Consider the following 23,959-nt stretch of genomic DNA (forward strand, 5'->3'; position numbering starts at 1 on the left):
TCTGTTGAGTGAAAGTGTCTCTGGCTTAAAAACGCTCTTCTTTTTCTTTTTCAAAATTGTAGCGCTATGTCATTGGATGACAATTGAATATCTATTTGTGGATATTTATCTATACACACTGTCTCAAAGCTGTTCCTTTTTGTGGTGTCTCATGTTACAAAACAACAAGTACAGTATTTCATAATGTCCCGTGGAGTAAGTGTATATTGTCTGAATTCAGAGTAGAGCTTCATGAACAATGTTTTATGTTATAGTTTGTTGCTCTGCCATTGTATCTGTTCTGGTTTCTGTGAGGCATTTAGGTGTGTGTAACCATATACTGATTAGACTGAAGTTTTGTAAGTAACTTCCATAATTAAACCAGAAAAGCTATGTTCAAATATCTATAGAATCTATTTAACTTTCCAGGCTTCAAAGTTCATTGGTAATACCTGAAACTCCACTCAACCCAGAAAGATGCTCAGGAATGGAATGTATAGAGCTATACCATTCTCTTGTTATGTACCTGCAACTGCTGTTGATATTCATTTGAGTTGTGTTTGCTGCTCGGGGTAACCAATAGTATATAAAATCAACCAATGTCTTGGGAATCTGATAATACTCAGGCTCAGCTGGGCTAAGGTCAGAATGTTTCAGGCTTACCCATTGATTTTTGATTTCCTTTGAGACCTTGAGGCAGACCCTTAATATCATTTGAACATACTTCTTGTGGTTTAATTTCTTGTCTTATGGTACAGTACTATTAAACACGTATAGGAAAAATATGGGCCTTTTTCCGAGGTCTTGGTATGACTTAGTGGTTTGTGTGTAATATGAATTACAGTGTTCCCTTTAAATGCACGTTAATAATAGTATGTGTCTGCATGCCATGGATTTATAAGAGCCAATGTTGCAGTAATTATGGTTATGAAAAACAAATGCAAACATGCACAGTAGCTACTCCCTTACCAGGCTTTTATAACTGTATGTAGACGATTGTATGTAGTGGGCCTAGTTCACACTTTCTGACTGATAGGACTGTAAAATTTGTAATTAACAAAAATAAGTGTTAACTGGGGCGGGAGGGGGGGTTAAATCTCTCAAAACACGACCTTCTCTGTGAAAACCTGATCTGAGTGATATTATTGGGTGCTAATATAATAAATAATAGTTGACAAACAAAAAGTAATGTTGTTATTCTTATACTGTTGGTAAACTTGTTTTCCTCTTCAGATTTTGATTTTAATTTGTTAAAATATAACTCTCATATATTAACAAGAGAGCTGGGCTCATCTCACTTATTTAAAGATGCTGCATCCCTGCCTATTTATTGATGTCAAAACCTATTGATGGATTCCCTTAGAATTCTCAAAGTTCTGGTTTTTCATTCCTCATTGTTTTTTGAGATGGCATAGGATTATATAGTGATTTATAGTCACAATAGCTGATTTCTTCTCTTGATATCCCCAAAATAATTTTCATTGTTTACAAGAAATAATGTAAAATATTAATTTGAAATCAGATCTTTACTGCAGAATGTACTTAACACAGACTAGTAGGTGCGAAAATTATTTTTTCCCTTATAACCTCTCCTGCTTTGGTCTTTGTAGATGAAATCAATTTATAAATAAAGTGCCTATAGATTTTTGATAATTATATAATTCTTTCTTTGTTTTTTTCCCCCCTCTAATTTTATTTTAAAAAAGAGCAATATATTACATGACTGATTTGTAGGTATAGTAATTATTTTTGCAATAAATATTGTTTATGAAACTAACTAATTTCACAGTTGGTTACATACAATAACAATCATGTATTGTGTCAAGACAATATGAATGGGAGCTCAGAGACATAAAAGGCCACATTTTTTTTGTGCTTGTAAATTATTGTTGCATAAATTGGTTGTACATTTAGGACCTGATCCTGCAAACACATCCAATGAGACAACTTGGGCATGAATGGAATAATGCCAGTACTTTAGGCATTCGGAGACTCAAGCCTTCGTTTTACATGTTCAAAAACTCCCCAGCTCTGGTAGCTGGATGTCTAACTGCTGCTTAACATGTGCAACCTATTCTGCTAGCAAATGTGGTGATTCAAAATCTGTGCTCTTGGGACTGAATTTTCAAAGGGTGACTGAAAATGTGCCTGCACTATTTCTGGATAGTCGTCTTTGTGGAGTATGCAGAAGTGGAGTATTATTGGGCGTGGAGTACAAATTGTGGAGTATGCAGAAGTGGAGTATTATTGGGCGTGGAGTACAAATATGTGCATTAACTCTCTTCTGTCACTCTCAGCAGCTGTTAAGTTTCAAACCTTGTTTCCAGGACTGCACAGTTATTTTGAATATCATTTGATGCTGAGGGACAAACAGGTAAACAGGTAATACTAGAGACCTCAACAGCAACCTGTTTTCCAAACAGAAAAGACAAAATGAGTAGGAGAAGATACCAGTTTCAAACGTCAACTTCATTTTCAAATGAAGGTTGACTTTTTTTTTTAAAGTAACTGTATGAATAGAATCTTCCTATTCAGAACTGTTCCCTGTGTGTATAGTTGTCATATCTGCTGACTTTATTAATGGTCAGTTCTGCAGATGATAGCAACTGGGTGGACTGGTATGTTTGCATATTATCTATTATAGGATCAAGGCCCAAAATACATTGTTACCCAAGCCAAGGCAGCTATAGGGAAATTGCACTGAATTCTAGTCTGGCTTTCACATTAGCAATGGAATTCATTAAACTTTGATTGCAATGTCTTTGGGAGATATGTGAGCCAGGAAAATTTATTCATAAATGATCTGGAAAAAGGGATAAACAGGTGGCAAAGTTTGCAGACAATCCAAAATTACTCAAGATAGTTAAGTCCAAAGTTGACTGTGAAGAGTTACAAAGAGATCTCATAAAACTGGGTGACTGGGCAACAAAATGACAGATGAACTTCAATGTTGATAAATTTAGGGTTGCCAATTTTGATTGGACATATTCCTGGAGGTTTCATCACATGACATCTTTAAAGTCTTTAATTGAGACTTCAGGGCAATCCTGGAGGGTTGGCAACGCTATGATAAATGCAAATACATGTTGCAATACATAATGCCAACATTGTATACAAAATGACTGGGTCTAAATTAGCTGTTACCACTCAAGAAATATCTTGGAGCCATCGTGGATAGTTGTCCGAAAACATCCGCTCAATGTGCAGTGGTAGACAGAAAAGCTAACAATGTTAGGAACCATGAGGAAAAAGATGATAATAGAAAATGGCATAATGCCACTCTATAAATCCATGGTATGCCCACACTTTGAATTCTGCATGCAGTTCTGGTCACCCCATCTAAAAAAAGAGGTATTAGAGTCAGAAAACTTACAGAGAAAGGTAACAGAAATTATTAGGGATATAGAACAGCTGCCATGTGAGGAGAGTTTAAAAGACTAGGACTATTCATCTTAGAAAAGAGATGACTAATGGGGGGGAGGGATTATGATAGAGATCTATAGAATTATTAATGGTGTGGAGAAAGCGGAGGAAGAACTGTCATTTACCCCTTCATGTAACACAAGAACCTGGGGTCACCCAATGAAATTAATAATCAGTTGATTTAAAACAAGCATAAGGAAGTACTTCATACAATGCGCAATCAACTTGTGGAACTCACTAATAGGGGATGCGTGAAGGCCAAAAGTATAACTGAATTAAAAAAGAATTGGATAAGTTCATGGAGGATAGGTCCATCAATGGCTATTAGCTATGATGGTCAGGGATGCAAACCCAGAGATGCTCTGCATGTCCCTAAACTCCATCCCAGCTTCTGGCAGTCAGAACAACAAGGAATGGATCATTCAATAATTACCCTGTCCTATTCATTCCCTCCTGAAGCATCTGGCACCGGTCACTGTCAGAAGACAGGAGGGCTAGATGGACCATCGGTTTGACCCAGTATGGCCATTCTTATTTTCTTTTTAAAAAAATACAGTTTGACTTTAAGGTTCCGAGCTCATAGCTGATAGAAAAACCATATTGCATCTTCAAACTGAAGAAATTTGATCTGGAAGATACAGACAAATGTGGGACATTTCATGGCCTTTTTACAGTAATTTTTCAGAGTAGAACTGCACCTAAGTTCTTGTTATAATGCTATACTGCTCCAACAGATTTCAGTCTGATTGGAAAGAGGAGCTGTGGAGTCCCCACAGAAAGTGTCAGAAGAATACATGCCATTCATGGCTGCAAGACTTCAATCAAAATCTTGTTGCCTTATTTTGTAAATACCCAGACAGGAAGGAACTGAATTTAACTCGTTTCAATTAGAACTTCAAGTTGTCATTAAGCTGAGGCTCTCTGCTCTTTGGATGCTAGCAGTTTGAATTACAGGAAGACTGAAGTGGGTATTTTTTAGCCTTTCACAGTATGTAATCACGAGGGATTTTTGTTGGCCACTAGAGGTCACTCTGTTCATAACCAAGAATCAAGTCTACAGAGTAAAGGTGGGAAGACTTCCAACAAATTTGCCTAGTTTTCAAACTGGTGCCAATGTAAACAGACAGAAAACTGCTTGAAGGTTAGACCAGAAACCTGGTGTACAATGTCTCTTTTCTGGCTGGGAAGTGAATGACTTTTAACATCAACTATAAGATTACCACCTAAAAGGTTTGGTCATATGTAATGCAGCAGCCGCAAACTATTACAGTACGGTTGGTTCATTGTACCTCCCCGAAAAGAATTACAAATAGTGTGTATGTGTCTGGGGGGAATTATTTTGGTAACGTATTCTGGAATATAGTATCTAAACTCTGGTTTGGGAGGTCATTAAGGGAAAATGGCTTTAAAAAAAAAAAGGCAAGTCGGCAAAAAACCACAAATTTAAAATGCTCAAATAATATAAAAGGCTTGGGGGCCAAAGAGAACCACAAAAAGCAAGGAAATACAGGATGAAGGCTAAAATTCCATTAACTCATTCTGGAATGCTTACACTGTACAATATATGTCTGTAGCCTAATGTTGAGAGAATCTGTTCTGGCTGGAACGCCATCCTCTGTTCCTAGTTTCCTGGGTTTTGAAGGTTTAAATCAGACTCTTGTTAATTATGTTGTTGTCATTTTAATTGTATTTTACAGTTTACAAGGTGGAAACAATTACTGACTTAAAAAGAACTTTCAGTTGATCCCACAGACAGAGAAGCCTGGAAATTTGCCATGTTCAGTGTTCCTGAAATAGCCCTATCCACTAATGAACTTTCATGCTCAATACACAAATTTAAAACTGCACATCACTTTTAAAAATTATTATGAAACTTCCAGACTCAAAGTTTAAGCTTTTTATAAAAGGCTGGATGTCCAGTATGGAGAACCATTAAGTCTTCCCTTCACTTCTGAATTTTCTCATACAATGCAAAGCATGGGCGCAGGGGGTTGAATTTCCATAATTTAGGTAGTATCACTATTTCCAACTCTGGGTTCCTTGTTTGTTTTACTATATACAATAAATAAAAGGAAATTTTAAAAAATGCCTTTATCCATAATTCATATTTTTCTACATGTAGGGCATGGCATCCCATCAACAAAGCATTCTATTAGTTGATCAAATTAGTCCATATTGCAACAATCCAAGAATCCTAGAAATGAGAGATGAGAATTACTAGTTAGGTCATTTAGTCCATTTCACTCTTGCCTTTCTAGTCTGTGCTGGATTGCTCCTGATAGTACTCTTTATCTGCAGGTTATTTATCTTATTTAGCCACTAACTGTACAGAACAAACCCACCCCTATCTTTAGCTGAATATTGCTGACTTATTTGTAGCACCATATGAAATTGGGGACCTGTTGCACTGTACTCATGATGCTGTGGCTACGCTTTATTTTTAGCGTGCCAACTCAGAGGTCAGAACTAGCGCAGTCTCCTCGAGCTGGAATTTACATCTCCAGCTTGAAGTGTAGACCCACCCTAAGAGACAGAGGGCTTGGCTACACTTGCGAGTTAGAGTGCATTAAAGGAGCCCCGGGTGCACTAGTTCACTACCCATCCACGCTGGCAAGGCACGTAGAGCGCTCTGACTAGGTGGCTAGAGCGCTCCTGGTACTCCACCTCGGCGAGTAGAATAATGTTTTGTGCGTCCCCGCTGGAGCGCCGCGGCGTCAGCGTGGACACCCTGGTCTGTTAGTGCGCTCTGATTGGCCTCCAGAAATGTCCCACAATGCCTGTTCTAGCCACTCTGGTCATCACTTTGAACTCTACTGCCCTGCCCTCAGGTGACCAACCATCAGACCTGCCCTTTAAATTCCCTGGGAATTTTGAAAATCCCCTTCCTGTTTGCTCAGCCAGGGGTGGAGTGCTGTCAGCGAATCTTTCCAAGTGACCATGCCTCCATGCGCCAGGAGATCCCCAGTATGGAGCAATGACGAGCTGCTAGACTTCATCAGTGTTTGAGGGGAGGAAGCTGTCCTGTGCCAGCTGCACTCCAGCCACAGGAATTATATCTTCGGGCAGATATCAAGGGCCATGCTGGAAAGAGGCTATGACCAGGGCGCACTGCAGTACAGGGTTAAAGTGAAGGAGCTGCAGAATGCTTACTGCAAAGCCCGTGAGGCAAACAGCCACTCCGGTGCTGCCCCTGCGACCTGCCGTTTCTACAAAGAGCTGGACGCAGTACTTGGGGGTGACCCCACCTCCACTCAGAGTACCACCAGGGTCACTTCAGAGCGCAGTTCAACAAGGCAGGAGGAGGAGCAAAGCGGGAGTGAGGGTACTGAGGCAGAGGAAGACACCCTGGCATCCCTAGATACATACAGTCAGGAGCTGTTCTCAAGCCAGAATGAAGGTAGCCACTCACGGCGGCTGGTGCTTGGGAAAGGACAAACACCAGAGGAGGTTCCCGGTAAGCAGCTTTTATTTTGGGAAGGAAGTTATTCGGTGCGGGCTCTTGGGGTGAGGAGGGTTAGGGCCACATGCATGCCTAGATGCGGAATAGGGCGTTGATGTGCTCTCTCACATCGCAGTAATCGGCCTCAGTGATCTCTTCAAAGGTCTCATCCAGAACTTGGGCAATGCGCTTGCGCAGGTTTCTCGGGAGAGCCACTGTGTTCCTTGTCCCAGTAAGGCTAACTTGTCTGCACCACTGTGCCGTGAGGGGCAGGGAGACCATTGCTGCACACAGGCTAGCTGCAGATGGGCCAGGGCGGAAGCCGCACTGCAGTAGAAGACCCTCCCCTGCTTCCCAGGCCACCCTCAGCAATGAGATATCTTCCAGGACGAACTCCTGTGGAAAATGTGGGGACTGTGTTCAGTATAGGGGGCCCCTGCTGCTGTTCGCTCTCCCCAAGGCACAGAAACCCAGAGGACAGCCGTGAAACAATCAGTCACGCTTGACCCTGTGCTTACTCACCATTTTGGGGCGCCCATGGGTTATGTGCACTCGGTTTGGGACGGACAAATTATGTTGTTGTGTAGACTGTGCTTACCCTTAAATACAGGGGAATCATTGCTCTGTCTGGTGTGAACAATGCTGCCTCTGTTAAGTGTTGCATTTTGCCTTTACAGATGCAACCTTGAGATCTCAGCAGTCTGTGTTATCACCGGCCGAAAGACTCCAATGAATCAGAAAGCAGCCACGTAGAAGCAAGGAAGACATGTTGTATGAAGTAATGCAGCATTCCAGTAATGAAAATCAAAAAGTGCAGGAGTGGCGGGACAGTGAAAGGAGGATCCGCCAGCAAAATGAGGAGCGCCGACACAAAAGCGCAGTGCTCCAGCAGCAAAGCACGGATCGGCTGATAAGCATCATGGAGCGCCAAGTGGACTTGACGCAGGTGCTCATAGCCATGCAGGCAGAGCACTACCATGCCTGTCCCCCCTGCAGCCCTTGTCCCCAAACTCTTTCCCTTGTGCCCCCATGTCACCTCCAACCCACTTTCCCCGACATCCGGGTTCTTACCGCCACCAGCTGCCTCCAACACCTGTAGTTTCACCACCCAGCCCTGAAAACTACAACCCTTACCCACTGCACTCAATCCCCATCGCCATGCAGTATAGCCACCCTGAGGTGCAGCACTCATTGCACAGCACTCCAGACAGGACATACGCAAATCTGTGATTGTATCGTTCCCCCCACCCCCTTGACCTTTCTGTTTCCCAATGTTTCCCAAGCAGTTGTTTCTTTTCAATAAATGGGTTTTTTTGGCTTTGAAAACATTCTTTATCTTTTATTTTATGCAATAATACCTTAGCCCAGGAAAGAAACAGGTACTGCACGTCAGCGTAGCAAACACAGATTCCTACTAACATTGGAACCACTGCACTTCACTCCTGTGCAGGACACCAGATGTTACTGGTGGCTTTCAGCCTCACATTGTTCCCTCAAGGCATCCCTAATCCTTGCAGCCCCGCGTTGGGCCCCTCTAATAGCCCTCCTCTCTGGCTGTTCAAATTCAGCTTCCAGGTGTTGAACCTCCGAGTTCCATGCCTGAGTGAATTGTTCACCCTTCCCTTCACAAATGTTATGGAGGATACAGCACGCGGATATAACTGTGGGGATGCTGTCATTGGCCAGGTACAGCTTCCCATACAGAGAGCGCCAGCGGCCCTTTAAACAACGAAAAGCACACTCCACAGTCATTCTGCACTGGCTCAGCCTGTTGTTGAACCGCTCCTTGCTGCTGTCAAGGCTCCCTGTGTAGGGTTTCATGAGCCATGGCTTTAAAGGGCAAGCAGGGTCTCCAAGGATCTCAATTGGCATTTTGACTTCCCGTATGGTGATCTTCTGGTCTGGGAAAAAAGTCTCGGCTTGCAGCTTCCTGAACAGGCCAGTGTTCCGAAAGATGCGTGCTTCATGCACCTTTCCAGGCCAGCCTGCATTAATGTCAATGAAATGCCCACTGTGATGCACAAGATCCTGGAGAACCATAGACAAATACCCCTTCCGATTAACGTACTAGGAAGCTAGGTAAGCTGGTGCCAGAATTGGAATGTGTGTGCCATCTATCGCCCCTCTGCAGTTAGGGAAACCCATTGTGGATGGCTTTGCACAAATGTCGTGCATGTTACCCAGAGTCACGGTTCTTCTGAGTGGGATGCTATTAATGGCCCTGCAAACTTGCATCAACAGTCGACTTTCCCACTCCAAACTGGTTAGCAACCGATCGGTAGCTGTCTGGAGTTGCAAGCTTCCAGATTGCAATAGCCACCCACTTCGCCGCCGTCAGGGCAGCTCTCAATCTTGTGTCCTTGCACCGCAGGGTGGGGGCAAGCTCTTCACACAGTCCCATGAAAGTGGCTTTTCTCATCCGGAAGTTCTGCAGCCACTGCTTGTCATCCCAGACTTGCATGACAATGTGATCCCACCACTCAGTGCTTGTTTCCTGAGCCCAAAAGTGGCATTGCACAGGGGTGAGCATGTCTGTGTATGCCACAAGCAAACTCGTGTCATATGCGTTACTCGAGTCGATATCGTCGGAGCCCTCACTGTCACTTTGGATCATAAGGAATAACTCGACTGCCAAACATGAGGTGCTGGTGAGACTCATCAGCATACTCCTCAGCAGTTCGGGCTCCATTCCCGCAGACCGAAAGGGAAGACAGAGCGCGCAGTACAAAAAACGTTGAAAGATGGCGCCAAATGTGGATGGAAGCACAGGGATTGCTGGGATGCGAACCGATGCATCACGGGGCGTTGGGACAAGACCCAGAATGCCCCGCACCCGCTTCCCACAAGTCACAGTGCCAGAATGGGAAGAGGTGCTCTGTGGGATAGCTGCCCACAATGCACCGCTCCCATTGCCGCTGCAAGTGCTGCAAATGTGGCCATGCCAGTGAGCTTGTTCCTGTCAGTGTGGACAGACTGCAGCGCTTTCCCTACAGCCCTCTCCAAAGGTGGGGTTAACTCAAAGTGCTCTACATCTGCAAGTGTAGCCATGCCCAGAGATTAATAAGTGACTTTCCCAAGGTCAGGTAGAATAAGTAAAACTCAGCTCTCCTGAGTCCTGGGCCAGTGCTTTAACCACAAAGCCATCCTTTCTTTCGCCTCTACAAAACTGACTTTACCAATGTCAGAGAGCTGTTATTTGCACTTTTAAACAAATGTAGAAATGTGCCAAAGAGGAACATGAGGAGTTAATTTCCTATTCCAGCTGGGAGCCAAGGCGGGAATAAGTCAAAATCAATTGTGGGTGACTGTGTACAAACTTTTAAATGAGGGTGGGGGGAGCAGTGTGATCTCAAAAATGTACATTATGGCAGAGGGGGTGGAAGGTTACACTGTCAAACTGCCTTAATTTAATTGAAAACACATGCTGATGAGTCCCCTCCTCCTGGACCTCAAGGCTGGGAAACTTTTGTCAGCTCCCTGCAGTTCAGAATCAGGGAAAGTACACTCCAGCAAACACAATGCTGGTCAAATCTGCAGTTGTTCCCGGCTTCTTGCTTTTTCTTCTCTTGCCTGATTTCTCCTGCTCCTGTCCTAGCCGCTGCTTGTGCTTTAGGACTACAGTAAGATGCATGCATCTGATGCTGGAAAACATCCCTGAAGTCCCACCTCAGACAAACATATTGTAAGTAGCTGATTTCATTTTCCTGGTTATTTTGCATGATCAGCCTTTGAGGAGAGGAAAGAAAAGTTATGCTTTCTACACCTTGCTTTTTCTGCAGGAATGCCTGTATTGCAAAAGCCTCACCTCTTCAGAGACTGTCTCACTTAGCATCAGTTAATGATCTTTAACTGGACACCTACAGGAAACTAAAAAACAACTAAGATCACAAGAAAACAATGACTTTTGAGTCTCCAAAGATAATCCCTAAACAGAGTTTGTTTAAAGGAAGATGATAGATCACCTTTTACTATTGGAGAGACAGCTTTGGGGAAATGGGGGAACACTGGGTGTTTTAGTTTTGTGTATGCAAAGAGATGGTGGTTTTGTTTCTTGCTTATAAATGCAACTCTATTCCCTTATCTACTCTTCTTGAAGGTTCTTACTTTCCAGACCCAACTGGGGGAAGGGAGAGGGGAAGAACTGAAGGTTTATTTGGGGTGCCAAACAATAGTGACAAACCTTATACATTCTTAAAAATCCACTGGATTGGTAGTATTTTTTTTTTGGAAGGTGGGGTTACAGTGGGGAAGACTATGCATTGTTGGCTGTGTCTATTTCAATGGAAGATCTGAGTAACAAAAAGAGAGGGATTTCATGTAGCATTTTGGGGCCAATCTGGGACTTTTGTAGAACTTCTGGTAATAGATCTGGAAGAGCAAACTTCCTATGCTTTTAAGGAATGGTAAATCCTAAAACTGCGGAATGGCTTTAAGACCTATCTGGCCCATTCCAAAGTACCTTTACACATGTTATCCAGACATGATTTCTTGGTTTGGAGGAGTTGGGCAGTGTCAAAAGCAGACAGGAATTGTTAAAGATGTATAAATAGTTTCGTTCTCAGTTGAGTTGCTGTTGATTATGGAACTTGTTCAAAATTAACTAGCTGAGGATCACTTCCATATGACTCTAATGGATCAAATTCTGATCTCAGCTGGGATGTCTGTCTTAGCTTTTTCTCCCTAAAATTTTTCCACTGTTGTTACTAGTGCAACTTTTCTGTTGGCAACAATGGGAACACTGCAGGAGACAGTCTGGCATTTTAACTACTATGGCATCTTCCTGCTCTGAGAGCAGTTAGATAACACAGTGGTTCAAATGCTAACCGTTCACACTGCTGCTTCTCCTGGGCTACCACTGGTACTCTTTGCATGTCTAAAAGTTCGGAAAATGTAGTTATTTGGGTTAATGTGAAAGGCAAAGGTAGCAAACTACCGAGATCTGAATGGGATTATTCGGGGTTGGGCCCAGATGTCAAATTAAATAAGAGCCATCGCATTTTGATGTATATTCCTGCACTGCGTTTAATATTTCAGACACTTTCTGAGGAAGATTTGTGGCTCATTCTAGTCTAATTTTGGTCCACCTAATTAAAAGCAAGGCTCATACTGATAAATCTTTATGGATCACCTGAGCCAAGTTAAATATTCTCTGTTGTTCATAGATCACTGCAAAGATATACAAATAGAAAAGGTTTCAGAGCAGCAGCTGTGTTAGTCTGTACTCACAAAAAGAAAAGGAGGACTTGTGGCACCTTAGAGACTAACCAATTTATTTGCGCATAAGCTTTCATGAGCTACAGCTCACTTCATCGGATGCATGCAGTGGAAAATACAGTGGGGAGATTTATATACATAGAGAACATGAAACAATGGGTGTTATCATACACACTGTAAGGAGAGTGATCACTTAAGGTGAGCTATTACCAGCAGGAGAGCCCGGGGCGGGCGGGGGGAGAGGGAACCTTTTGTAGTGATAATCAAGGTGGGCCATTTCCAGCAGTTAACAAGAACATCTGAGGAACAGTCTCTACGTAAAAGAATAAATGGACACAAATCAGACGTCAAGAATTACAACATTCAAAAACCAGTTGGAGAACACTCCAATCTCTTTGGTCACTCGATTACAGACCTAAAAGTTGCAATTCTTCAACAAAAAAACTTCAAAAACAGACTCCAGTGAGAGACTGTGGAATTGGAGTTAATTTGCAAACTGGATACAATTAACTTAGGCTTGAATAAAAACTGGGAGTGGATGGGTCATTACACAAAGTTAAACTATTTCCCCATGTTTATTCCCCCTCCCTACCCCCCACTGTTCCTCAGACTTTCTTGTCAACTGCTGGAAATGGCCCACCTTGATTATCACTACAAAAGGTTTCCCCTCCCAAGCCCCCGCTTCCCCCATCCCGCCCGCTCTCCTGCTGGTAATAGCTCACCTTAAGTGATCACTCTCCTTACAGTGTGTATGGTAACACCCATTGTTTCATGTTCTCTATGTATATAAATCTCCCCACTGTATTTTCCACTGCATGCATCCGATGAAGTGAGCTGTAGCTCACGAAAGCTTATGCTCAAATACATTTGTTGGTCTCTAAGGTGCCACAAGTACTCCTTTTTCTTTTTACAAATAAAAAACACACTGTGGCTCTAGCTGTCCTGGGGATTTTATAATCTAATTGAAATAAATAGTCCTAAGAGACAGCTTTCTGTTTTATCTGTTATAAAAATGTTTAATAATTCACATGCTGTTTAAAAGTTGCCAACGATCAAAAGGTACATCTTAAAAACGCCAACTGTTCCAGATTTTTATGACACAGTCGTACTTCTTCCTCTCAGGAGACGGCACGCTGCATCTGTGTGAGCATCCAGAGGTCTGGCAAACTTAAGATCCAGGTCATGAAGTTCTTATTTTGAGTAAAAAATATGGAATTATGGTCCTATCTCATAAGAGTCATCATTTGATATGAACAGAATGTACTGGTACAAGATACAAATACATACAGCCAGATCCTGGGCCCCAGCTCTGTCTGTGCTGCTATAAAATTGAAAGCAGCTGCAAGTCCCCAGATGGGCATTCCTCTGATGGAGGCAGTGATGGGTGGTGTAGAGCCAGTGTAGCTGGCTCCAGTGGCTCTCTCTCTCTCGAGCACCCAGGATTGGGAAGGGGGAGGAATTGTGGCCAGCCCAGGCTGTGCTGCAGCAATCTCCTGCTACAGGATGGCCCTTGGGGGTGGGGGCTGTAGCCAGCTGGTGTAACTTAGAGCAGTCCTAAGCCTGATCTAGGTGATCCCAGGACTGGCTTAAACCATCCCTAAGCTGTTAATGGCTCCTTTTGATTCTCATTCCCTGCAGCTGGATGCAGCTGAGGATCTGGCCCCGTGTCTGGTTTTAGCAATGGAATATTTATCCTTGGTAATGAAGTCTGTTCATTTTATTCTGAGTATGGAACATGATGGCAGTAATGGCTACATGTGTACAGATAAGTAAGCTATAAAAATGCATGATGTATAACTGCAAATGTATTTTGGCTGCCGTCCATTCCACTGGAACAGGATTTGCCAGATGTGATTTGTTGGTTACCGCTGGGACTAAGGCAGTTCATTTAGCCAACAGCCCAAAGAAGGCAACAGCTGTGAAACATACACTCTGAAAATTTCAATAGGTCTTTAACCTCCAAAGCCATTTGCTTTATAGCATGACATTTCCAACCATAAACTCTGAAACATGTTGGTATGGGGAGAAGCCACCAGTGGGAAGAAGCTCCCTGTAGTGGAGGCTAATGGATTCCAATCATGTTATACATGGATTATTCTCCTTTGCGTTATACATAGATCTACTTCTGAGTTATGGGCTAACTAAACTTAACTCCGGGTACAAGAAAAGAACATGCAGCACCTGTGACCTGAACTCATTGCTGGCATGAATTGAAGATGACCCGGTCAGTCCACCTCCCTTTCGCTGAGTTTGTCACGGATTATGCATTTTCTGTCTGTCCAATCTGACAAATTTTGCCTTCCCTCGCTGTTTTGCAGCATTGTCGGGGTTCCCTCCCCATTCTGAATTCTGGGGTACCCACATGAAAGACCCCCTAAGCTTATTTCTACCAGCTTAGGTTAAAAACTTCCCCAAGGCACAAATCCTTCCTTGTCCTTGGAGGGTACTGCTGCTACCACCAAGTGAGCTGGACAAAGATTCAGGAAAAGGATCATTTGGAGTTCCTGTTTCATAGAATCATAGAATCATAGAATATAAGGGTTGGAAGGGACCCCAGAAGGTCATCTAGTCCAACCCCCTGCTCAAAGCAGGACCAATTCCCAGTTAAATCATCCCAGCCAGGGCTTTGTCAAGCCTGACCTTAAAAACCTCTAAGGAAGGAGATTCTACCACCTCCCTAGGTAACGCATTCCAGTGTTTCACCACCCTCATAGTGAAAAAGTTTTTCCTAATATCCAATCTAAACCTCCCCCACTGTAACTTGAGACCATTACTCCTCGTTCTGTCATCTGATACCATTGAGAACAGTCTAGAGCCATCCTCTTTGGAACCCCCTTTCAGGTAGTTGAAAACAGCTATCAAATCCCCCCTCATTCTTCTCTTCTGCAGGCTAAACAATCCCAGCTCCCTCAGCCTCTCCTCATAACTCATATGTTCCAGACCCCTAATCATTTTTGTTGCCCTTCGCTGGACTCTCTCCAAATTATCCACATCCTTCTTGAAGTGTGGGGCCCAAAACTGGACACAGTACTCCAGATGAGGCCTCACCAATGTCGAATAGAGGGGAACGATCACGTCCCTCGATCTGCTCGCTATGCCCCTACTTATACATCCCAAAATGCCATTGGCCTTCTTGGCAACAAGGGCACACTGCTGACTCATATCCAGCTTCTCGTCCACTGTCACCCCTAGGTCCTTTTCCGCAGAACTGCTGCCTAGCCATTCGGTCCCTAGTCTGTAGCTGTGCATTGGGTTCTTCCGTCCTAAGTGCAGGACCCTGCACTTATCCTTATTGAACCTCATCAGATTTCTTTTGGCCCAATCCTCCAATTTGTCTAGGTCCTTCTGTATCCTATCCCTCCCCTCCAGCGTATCTACCACTCCTCCCAGTTTAGTATCATCCGCAAATTTGCTGAGAGTGCAATCCACACCATCCTCCAGATCATTTATGAAGATATTGAACAAAACCGGCCCCAGGACCGACCCTTGGGGCACTCCACTTGATACCGGCTGCCAACTAGACATGGAGCCATTGATCACTACCCGTTGAGCCCGACAATCTAGCCAGCTTTCTACCCACCTTGTAGTGCAAAATAGTGTAGTGTAGTGTAGTGTAGTTTCCCCAAAATATCCCCCCAATCCCCTTCACCCTCTTTCCTGGGAAGGCTTGAGAATCATATACCAACCAAATAGGTAAACAAGGTGAGCACAGATAGGACACTAAAAACCCAATCATGTTCTTAAAAACAGAACTTTATTATAAAGAAAAAAGTAAAAGAAGCGCCTCTGTAAAATCAGGATGGAAGGTAATTTTACAGGGTAATAAGATTTAAAACACAGAGGATTCCCCTCTAGGCAAAACTTCAAAGTTACAAAAAAGAGGAATAAACCTCCCTCTTAGCATAGGGAAAATTCACAAGCTAAAACAGAAGATAATCTAATGCATTTTCTTGCTATTACTTACAATTTCTGTAATTTTAGATATATCATTTCAGTAGAAGCTGGATTACTTGCTTGGTCTCTCTGTCTCAAGAGGGAACAAACGGAGAGCGCAAACAAAACCTCCCCCTCCCCAGATTTGAAAGTATCTTCTTTCCCCATTGGTCCTTCTGGACAGGTGCCAACTAGGTTAATGGAACTGATTAACCCCTTACAAGTAAGTGATTCTGTACCTCTGGCCAGGAGGGATTTGATGTTACTGCATATATAAAGTTGTTATCTTTCCCTTTATATGTATGACAAGCATACTGTCTCAGCTGCTGTTCTCCTCCCCAGACATGGCTACATTTAGTGGGCAAATCATGTATGTATTTAGTTTGTGAAACTCTGTGGGATCACTGGGGATAAAAGTTGTGATATAAAAATCCAGCATATTAGCCTTAAGAAACCATACTGAGCAAATGTGTTCTTGTTGGAAGTGCTTCTCCCTTCACGTTGTTTCTACCCACTTGCCCAAAATTTCTGTTTTACAGGTGAACTGGGGGGAAGGTGGGGAAATTGAGCAGTTAACTTCCTCTCTGTGTTAAACATATATGTGTAATGTACCAACAGTTATCTCTTTCCAGTTCATCCTCTTTATTTAGGCTATGTAAATAGCCCTCAGAATTAAACCCTTTCATGTTGGTCAGAATATTCTCTCTGAAAACCTCAGTTTATCGAAAGGAAAATAGGAAAGATTTTGAATAATCACCCTTTTCCCTATTTGGGGAGCACTTCTGCATCTTTCAAATGAAATGGAAAATCTTCCCAGTGACGAAGGTCCCAAGATGCTCTTTGTAAGGGCAGTGGTTACCAAATTCTAACTTGGGTACTTGTATTCTGCCTCACTACTCCACCTCTGCCCTGCAATTCCAGCAGAATCTTCTTTCCTCTTGCTGTCCAGAAACGAAGCATCAAATTTCTGTGCGCTGTTTATACAGCTGCCGCATTTCCTCAAAGAGGTGGCAATGGTACAGTAGTGGGTGGGTGACGCGAACCCATCATCTTTCTCTAAGCAAATGCCTCTATTCGCATGTGTGCGCATACACAGAGTAGAGATCTATGGGCTGTGGCTCAAAACAAGCTGAACAGATGCAACTAATGAATCAATATAGAGGCATGCTGCAGCGATTTGTCTTAGACTGAGAAAGTCTGTCTCCTTGTTGGACACGTTGATGGGGATAAATTTACCTTTGTGCTTCTGAAACTTCCTTTTGTTGCTCCTGGATCAGATTCGGTGCGTGTTTTCATGAGCTCAGGAGGAGGGGAGAGCTGTCTTTATTTGATCTGGGCAATGTCTGAACAGTCAACATATGGGCAAGATCCAATGCATTGAGGGAGCCCTGCTGCTTGCTGACAAGAATCCCAAGAAGGGATTAATTAATTAATCTGGTTTAATTAGGATCAGATTGTAATCTCCTCCCTGCAAAAGAGAGCCCCTTGCTGCTCTTCTCACTTAATAGTTCAAATTATCTGGGATTGCTTGGGTCAGCAGTTGGCCGTGTAATCTGCCAATTTGAAAATCTGTCTCAGGGCCAAATATTTATTCTTCAGACATCTTTTCTCCTCCCCATTCTAGCCACCACCAATGAAATTGTGGCTCTCTTGCCAAAGGTGCAATCAACAGAAGTGTTGGGTTAAGAGTAGGCTTTATGCACTAGCCCACCTCAGGTTCCCAAATGATGATTCACATAGTCTTCATGCATTTAGCCATGGAAGGAGCAATGCAAAGGGAAATCCGCACACTATCACAGGTGGGAATAAACAGAGAGGCACTCAATTTGCAAACCAGCAGAGGAATCATCTGCTTTCCTTGTACATAATAGGCCTATCCTCATTCTGTCTCTGTGGCATCTGTCCACCCCCAAAATAATTGGGGAGATCTCATACATTATTTGCTGTATTAGTGTTTTATGTGGATAAAATTCAGGGCGCGATGCAAATAATTTCTTCATCTGCTGTCACTAGAGGTAGGCCTGAACTGTAACCCCCAAATCTGATCGCACAGACGGGCTCTGGGCAATTTCAAATTTGGGTCTATGCTTCATTCCTCGGGCATATCTCTACTTATCACATTATGGGGCAGTATCACTTGATTTGGTCTGACATGCTGTAAACCAAGTCAGATCCCGATCTAATTTCCATAAGCCAAAACCCAATTGAAGTTTTTGTGCCATAGCTATGTAGCATGCCTCACAGTTAACTAGCACATCTGCTAGTTAAAAGGCACTGGAAAATGTAGGGTTCTCCCTACTGGAACCTTCTGAATGTTCCTGGCAATTGGCCTCCACTCTTAAATACTCTGTATAATGTCAAGTGTCTCCTGTGATGCTAGAAAAATGTATTTCCAGGAAACAGGGTTCAATATAAATAGCCAGATCCTCAGATGGTGTAAACCAGTGTGATCCATTGATGTCAATGGAGCAATGCAAATTTGCACCAGCTGAAAATCTGGGCCATGATGCATATGGCATCCTTAGGAAAAACTCTGTACTAGAGATTGTTCTATTAACCGTGTTAGAGCTGCACTGCAGCCGTGTGGTGAGTAGCTGAGTGGGTCTTTCAAGGGTGAATTGTGCTGTGGAGACACCGTGCTTTTATGCAGATTCATTATAAATCACTGAAGTACGACATAATTAAAAATATCAAATTGTCTTTATTCAAATGAAGACAAGAGGACTCCATTATCCTTAGCACCACTAGCTGTATCTCAGATGTTTTCAGTCTAGGGTGCTGAAGACAAAGGCAAGCCGAAGTGTTAATGGTATGAAAGGGAAATGAAATACAATTTTAGTTACTACTGAACTAGCTCCTAGAAATTCTGTGTTGTGTGCGAAACTGAGTGTGGTGGTTATGGCCTGAAATGCCATCTTCTGTTTTAATGGCTGCCATCTCATCACACCAACATCCACAGACCGGGGCCAGATTTTCAAACGAGTACTGCATATTGGCTGCTGAGTTATGAAATTCTTGTCCTAAGTGTCACAATGGGAGCTGCTGGGAGAATCTGGCCTCATTTGAGGGTGCTGAGCACAGAAAATCTGGTGCTGAGCAATTTGGAAAGACTGGCCTCACGAATGGCTCTGGATTTTAATTAAAGTGTTACCAGAATTGCCCTCTCTCTCTGTGTAACCTTAAAGTTAAGCAGTCCAGCAGTAAATACAGAAAAGAAGAACAGCTGGCTCTATAGCACAAGGCTGTCAACACTGGCTCTATTTGATTTTTCCTGCATTTTCATCCTTAAGTGTAATCTGGTTTACTGATACTTGCTAACCAAAAATATGTCCCCTTGTCTCACAGGCCTGATCTAAACAAGAAAGTTGCACCTGCCTAACCTCAATCTGTTCTTAAGCCGATTTAGATACACTGGTTCAAACCCCAGCATGGACACTTATTTTGGTGTGAGGGCCTTATTCTGGTTTGGCATAAAGAGATTCTTAATTGACTTAAACTAAACCACATTAATCCTGGTGTAAACCAGAATGAGTACCCATGCACCCATCTTACTGAATGGGTTTAGATAAGCACTGTTCGGTAAACCAGTGCAACTCGGCAAGGCCTTGGACACTTAGGGTGTGTCTACATCAAAAGCTGTACACAGGACAGCCTGCTCAAGCTAGCTTGAATCCAGTTGAGATAGGCCAAGCTGCAGTGCAGGTTCAGGTTAGCAAGCCAAATATGTACCCAAGGTTCACGTTGGGCTTGTTCCGCCTACAGCAGGGGTCTCAAACTCAATTTACCTTAGGGCCGGTGACAGTCCTCAAATCCTCCCAGCGGGCCAATAACGTCGCTGAGGATGGTGTTCAGAAAAGAAAATGTTTATATTGTATTTTTTATTTCGAATTTCTGAGACATAATAAAACTGTCTTACAACTTTATACAGTTCTTCTCCTGTCAGAGTTTTGAGTGTTTGCCAGACACCTGACAACACTTCGGTTCTGTCAGTTTGTGGATGTTTGGCCTCAGTGACTGAGCAGTGACTGAGCAGCCTCAGGATTGCAGCAAGGTGGGCGTCAGAGAGCTGTGTTTGGGATTTTGACTTGTTTATATTCATTGTGGAAAAAAGTGATGCTGTCTCCGTGGCTGACTCTGCCAGGCAACTAGGGATGGTATCTCTGCCCCTCTCCCCCAGCCAATGGGAGCTGCCGGGGGGCAGGGGGGGGGCGGCACCTGCAGCCGACATTGCCGGCAGTGTGTCTGCATGCGTCTCTCCTCCGTGGGCTGCAGTGGGGACGTTTGCGAGCCGCAGATGGCCCATGGGCTGGGACTTTGAGACCCCTGGCCTACAGTGTCTTCACTAATACCATGGTGTGAGCTAGCTGGATTCAAACTTGCTCAGGTAGACTAGCCTGTGCTTAGCTTTCACTGTGCAGATGTATCCTTAGAGGGACAGGTCCTCAGCTGGTATAAATGTTCATAGCACTAATGAATGTTAATTAAGATCTCTTCAATGCTGAGTAAAGTTCAGCCCTGTGCAGAGGGGCAGCATAAGGACTATACAACAGGTAGGTCTTGTTGAAATGGTACTTTAGCTGCATTTGAATCCAATGGAGTCCACAGGTACTTAGCCCCTTGGATAGTCAGGCCCTAGGTATCTCAAATTGGGCCACCCCACAATTAGCAGCCATTTTGGAAAACACAGCTGTTAACCTCCCCGTGCCTCAGTTTCCCTAGCTGTAAAGCAGGGATAGCAATGTCCATCCACCATTGTAAATAACTCTGAACTCTAGAGATAAAAGTGAACTGCTGCTATTTATCAGAGGTGTGCAAGTGGCAGCTTGAGCTGAGAAGCCAAGAACCGAATGAATCGTGAAGACTCCGTTTTTCTCTGGCCTAGCTTGTTTTCCCTTCGTGGCAGGACTAATGCCCACTGGTAGGTCAGTGCAAGCCGCACTGCTGTTGCTGTTGTCCTGGGGGTTAATGGAAGAAGTCAGTATCCAGGGTCATCACTCTGCCTCTTTCTACCACCAGGAAGTTCATGTAAAAGCAGTGCCTAATTGACCCTTCCCCAAGGAATGTAGGGGATAACCCCCATGTCCTAGCCATTAACTTGGTTGGTAAAACAGCCTCTACTGTCATGTCTCTGTTCATAATATATGGGCAGCTGACATCTGCTCAGCCAGTTCTGGCGTGAATGGTCCCAGAACTACCAAAATCTAATCCATTGCTGTGTAAAGCACCTTGTGAGTGAAAGATGTTACATTAAAGTAAATTCAGTGCTAGCAATAATTTCTGTGGCATTGCAATATTCTTTCAATAAATGACTTGCAGTTGATTGCTTGCCGAGGTAACATAGTGATGTGCATGTGTCAATGCATAAATTGGCTAAATACAAATGAAAACTGATTCCAGAAGCCACTGATTGCTTTGTATGCTCTCACTGATTGCTTTGCATGCTCCCATTGTTAATGATTCAGCATACTGATTTAGGGAAGGGTTATTCTGCTAACAGCTGACAGGGTCAGAAACACTACAACAAAATTCCCCAGGGTGGACTGTTACTATCTGATTTCGAATCCCCTTGTTATCATGCACCATTCTTCATGCTTCCCCTGGGTGAACTTCACTGGGGAAGGTGTGGTGATATTTCTATGGCAAATGCTAGATTATGCACGTATTTCAGCCCAGTCTCCCTGCCCTAACTACAGCCCTTTACAGTAGTAGAGGCAAAATTTGCCATAGCACATTGGACAATCAAAGGCGCCAAATGGATGCACATTCCCTGTAGAATTGTTTCTACTTGTTTACTTAGCTCTTATTTTATTATCCAATAAGCAGTCAAAATATAATATTTCAGGGTCCAAGTCAGTGCAGTTACACAGAGAGCTCTTTAAGTTTGCCACAATGGATTCTGCTAATTCTAAATGAAATGGAACTAACTGAAAATGCAGAACGGGAGAAGCCTTTGAGTCCCTGCAGCATTTTGGAGCTAATTTGAAACGGTGACTGCATGAGGCTATTCAGCAAGATTTGACCATTTTAGGGCCAAAATGTTGGCCCTGAACTTTAATAAGAGTGTCCGCAAAACTATGTGCATGCCTGTATACACCGGCATGTGCAGCTCCATGTCAGGCAATGTGTTTGCAAAGACAGTGCATGCGCACACGCAGGAGTCTGTGCCTGCAAATGTAGGGTTTCATGTGTGCTCCGCTATGCACCTGCAGCTGGAAACTTGGCCTCAGTGCCCATTTGGAAATACCAAATCCTTGTTATGAGTCCATAAAAATACAGACCCACCTGCATTCTGGCAACTAGGGGCAAAGTTTATACTTTAGTTAGGTTTGCCCAAGTTGCATGTGCAGTTACCACATTTTGTGCATGCAAGTTAGGTAATTGCACAGCTAATCACAGAACATTAACCACTAGCAATCAGAGCAATAGTGTGTTACAAACTAGTGCAACTGATCACTTGACTCCTTTCAAAATGTGGCCTCTATGTATCAGATTCTTAAGAATGAAAGTGGAGTTCATAAATCTAGGGAGGCTCAGACTGCCTCAGCAAACAGTGGTAGCCACTCTATCATCCCAGAATGGATTCTTCATCTGATGTAGTTTCTCAAGCTCCTTTAGGCCTGACATGCTGAGGTCTAAAGCACCAGGACAGCTAATGATCTTTGTTGCTAATGGATAATCCTTGCTCTCAGATGTACGCTGACTGATATTCTCTCACTTTCAGGGATTTACGCTTCAATCGCATCAAAGAGATTCAACCTGGAGCCTTCAGGAGACTGCAGAACCTCAACACACTGTAAGTTGTCCCCATCTTAAAAGGCGCCCAATTGTAGTGTGGTCGTGGTACAGAGAATGGAAGGAATCAGAAACATGAGACCTTCTTGGTTTTGCAAGGTAACACTCACTTATAGAAATTAAAGGATTTATTCGAACACTGCAAGTAACAACTCCAGCATGTGCAGTCACGACATAATTTCCTCCTCGCCCCCATGAACCAAGACAGCAACGTAATATCAAAACCAAGATAACTTAGCATGAAAATAAAGATGCAGGTCCACCTGTTGGTGGAGGTGCTGTCTGCACTGATCATTACGGGAACCAAATGGGTAGTTCACTGCCAATGTGACAGGCACCATTCTCTGGGTTGCGGGAGCTTAGGCATATAATGGACTAAAGATGTTTGGGTTAGATAATGAGTATGTGCCATAAGTCTAACTGCTATATGAATGCATTGGCTGCTCCCTCTAATGGCTTAGCGAATATATTCGTCCTGTGGGTTTGTTCAGCTGTGCCTGAAGCTGTCGGATGCAACTAAATTCTCTGCATAAAATTTTGCCCCCAGTCCAACCTAGGCAACGTTTCTTACCGTTTTCAGTGAAACCTGGAATTTAATGACTTCTATTTGAGCAGTGAAACCCTTTTCTCATGGGGCATCCTGCCAGCTGCCTAGGACATGTACGGCCAGTAGAGCTTAGAGAAGCCCCTAAGGACAGTTTTGGCCTTGGCTGACCCAGGAGCAGATGAACAGAGCAGTGGCTTAAAGCTATCTTTTTTCCCCCTTGCCTGCCTCAGCCACACAGCTGATGCCTAGGACACCCTGTGCACACACCACGCTTGGGTGGTCACCCTCCCGTTCCTCTGTGCGATATTCTGTAACTGTGGTGTGAGATGAAGAAGCAATGTCTACATATTCTTTGCCTTCACTACCTGCACCAGAATGCGTTCTGCCGAGCTGCTGGTGCTCACTCCAACTCTAGCGTTCCCCTTTGCTCTTCCTGTGTCGGTGGGAATTCAAGCAGACCACAATCCCTTCACTGTATTCTTACCTCTGAGCCAGGATAGACCTTGTTCCACTGGGTAGGACTGATCTTAATTTGGTTTGGGGGGGCCTTTATTGTAACAGTGCATGTTTTGCATAGGAGACATCTCTGGTTCCTATTAATATTTGACCTTTTGTACTTGCAGCATCATTCT

General features: G+C 43.5%; 1 protein-coding gene across 3 annotated transcripts in view; it reads left to right on the top strand.

Moving 5' to 3' along the window:
* The first annotated feature begins 10,293 nt into the window (after positions 1-10,293).
* LOC125622440 (peroxidasin homolog) overlaps positions 10,294-23,959 on the top strand; it is a 66,624-nt gene continuing 52,958 nt past the window's right edge. For all 3 annotated transcript variants that reach the window (XR_012664675.1, XM_048820536.2, XM_075118681.1), the window contains exons 1-2: positions 10,294-10,523; positions 22,710-22,781. Coding sequence is in view for 2 of the 3 variants with exons in the window: in XM_048820536.2 (XP_048676493.1) it covers positions 10,360-10,523; positions 22,710-22,781 (236 nt within the window). In the remaining variant the exon portion in view is untranslated. The remainder of the gene's footprint in view (positions 10,524-22,709; positions 22,782-23,959) is intronic.

Source organism: Caretta caretta, chromosome 13 (genome assembly GCF_965140235.1).
Source record: "Caretta caretta isolate rCarCar2 chromosome 13, rCarCar1.hap1, whole genome shotgun sequence".
NCBI classification, from domain to species: domain Eukaryota; kingdom Metazoa; phylum Chordata; order Testudines; family Cheloniidae; genus Caretta; species Caretta caretta.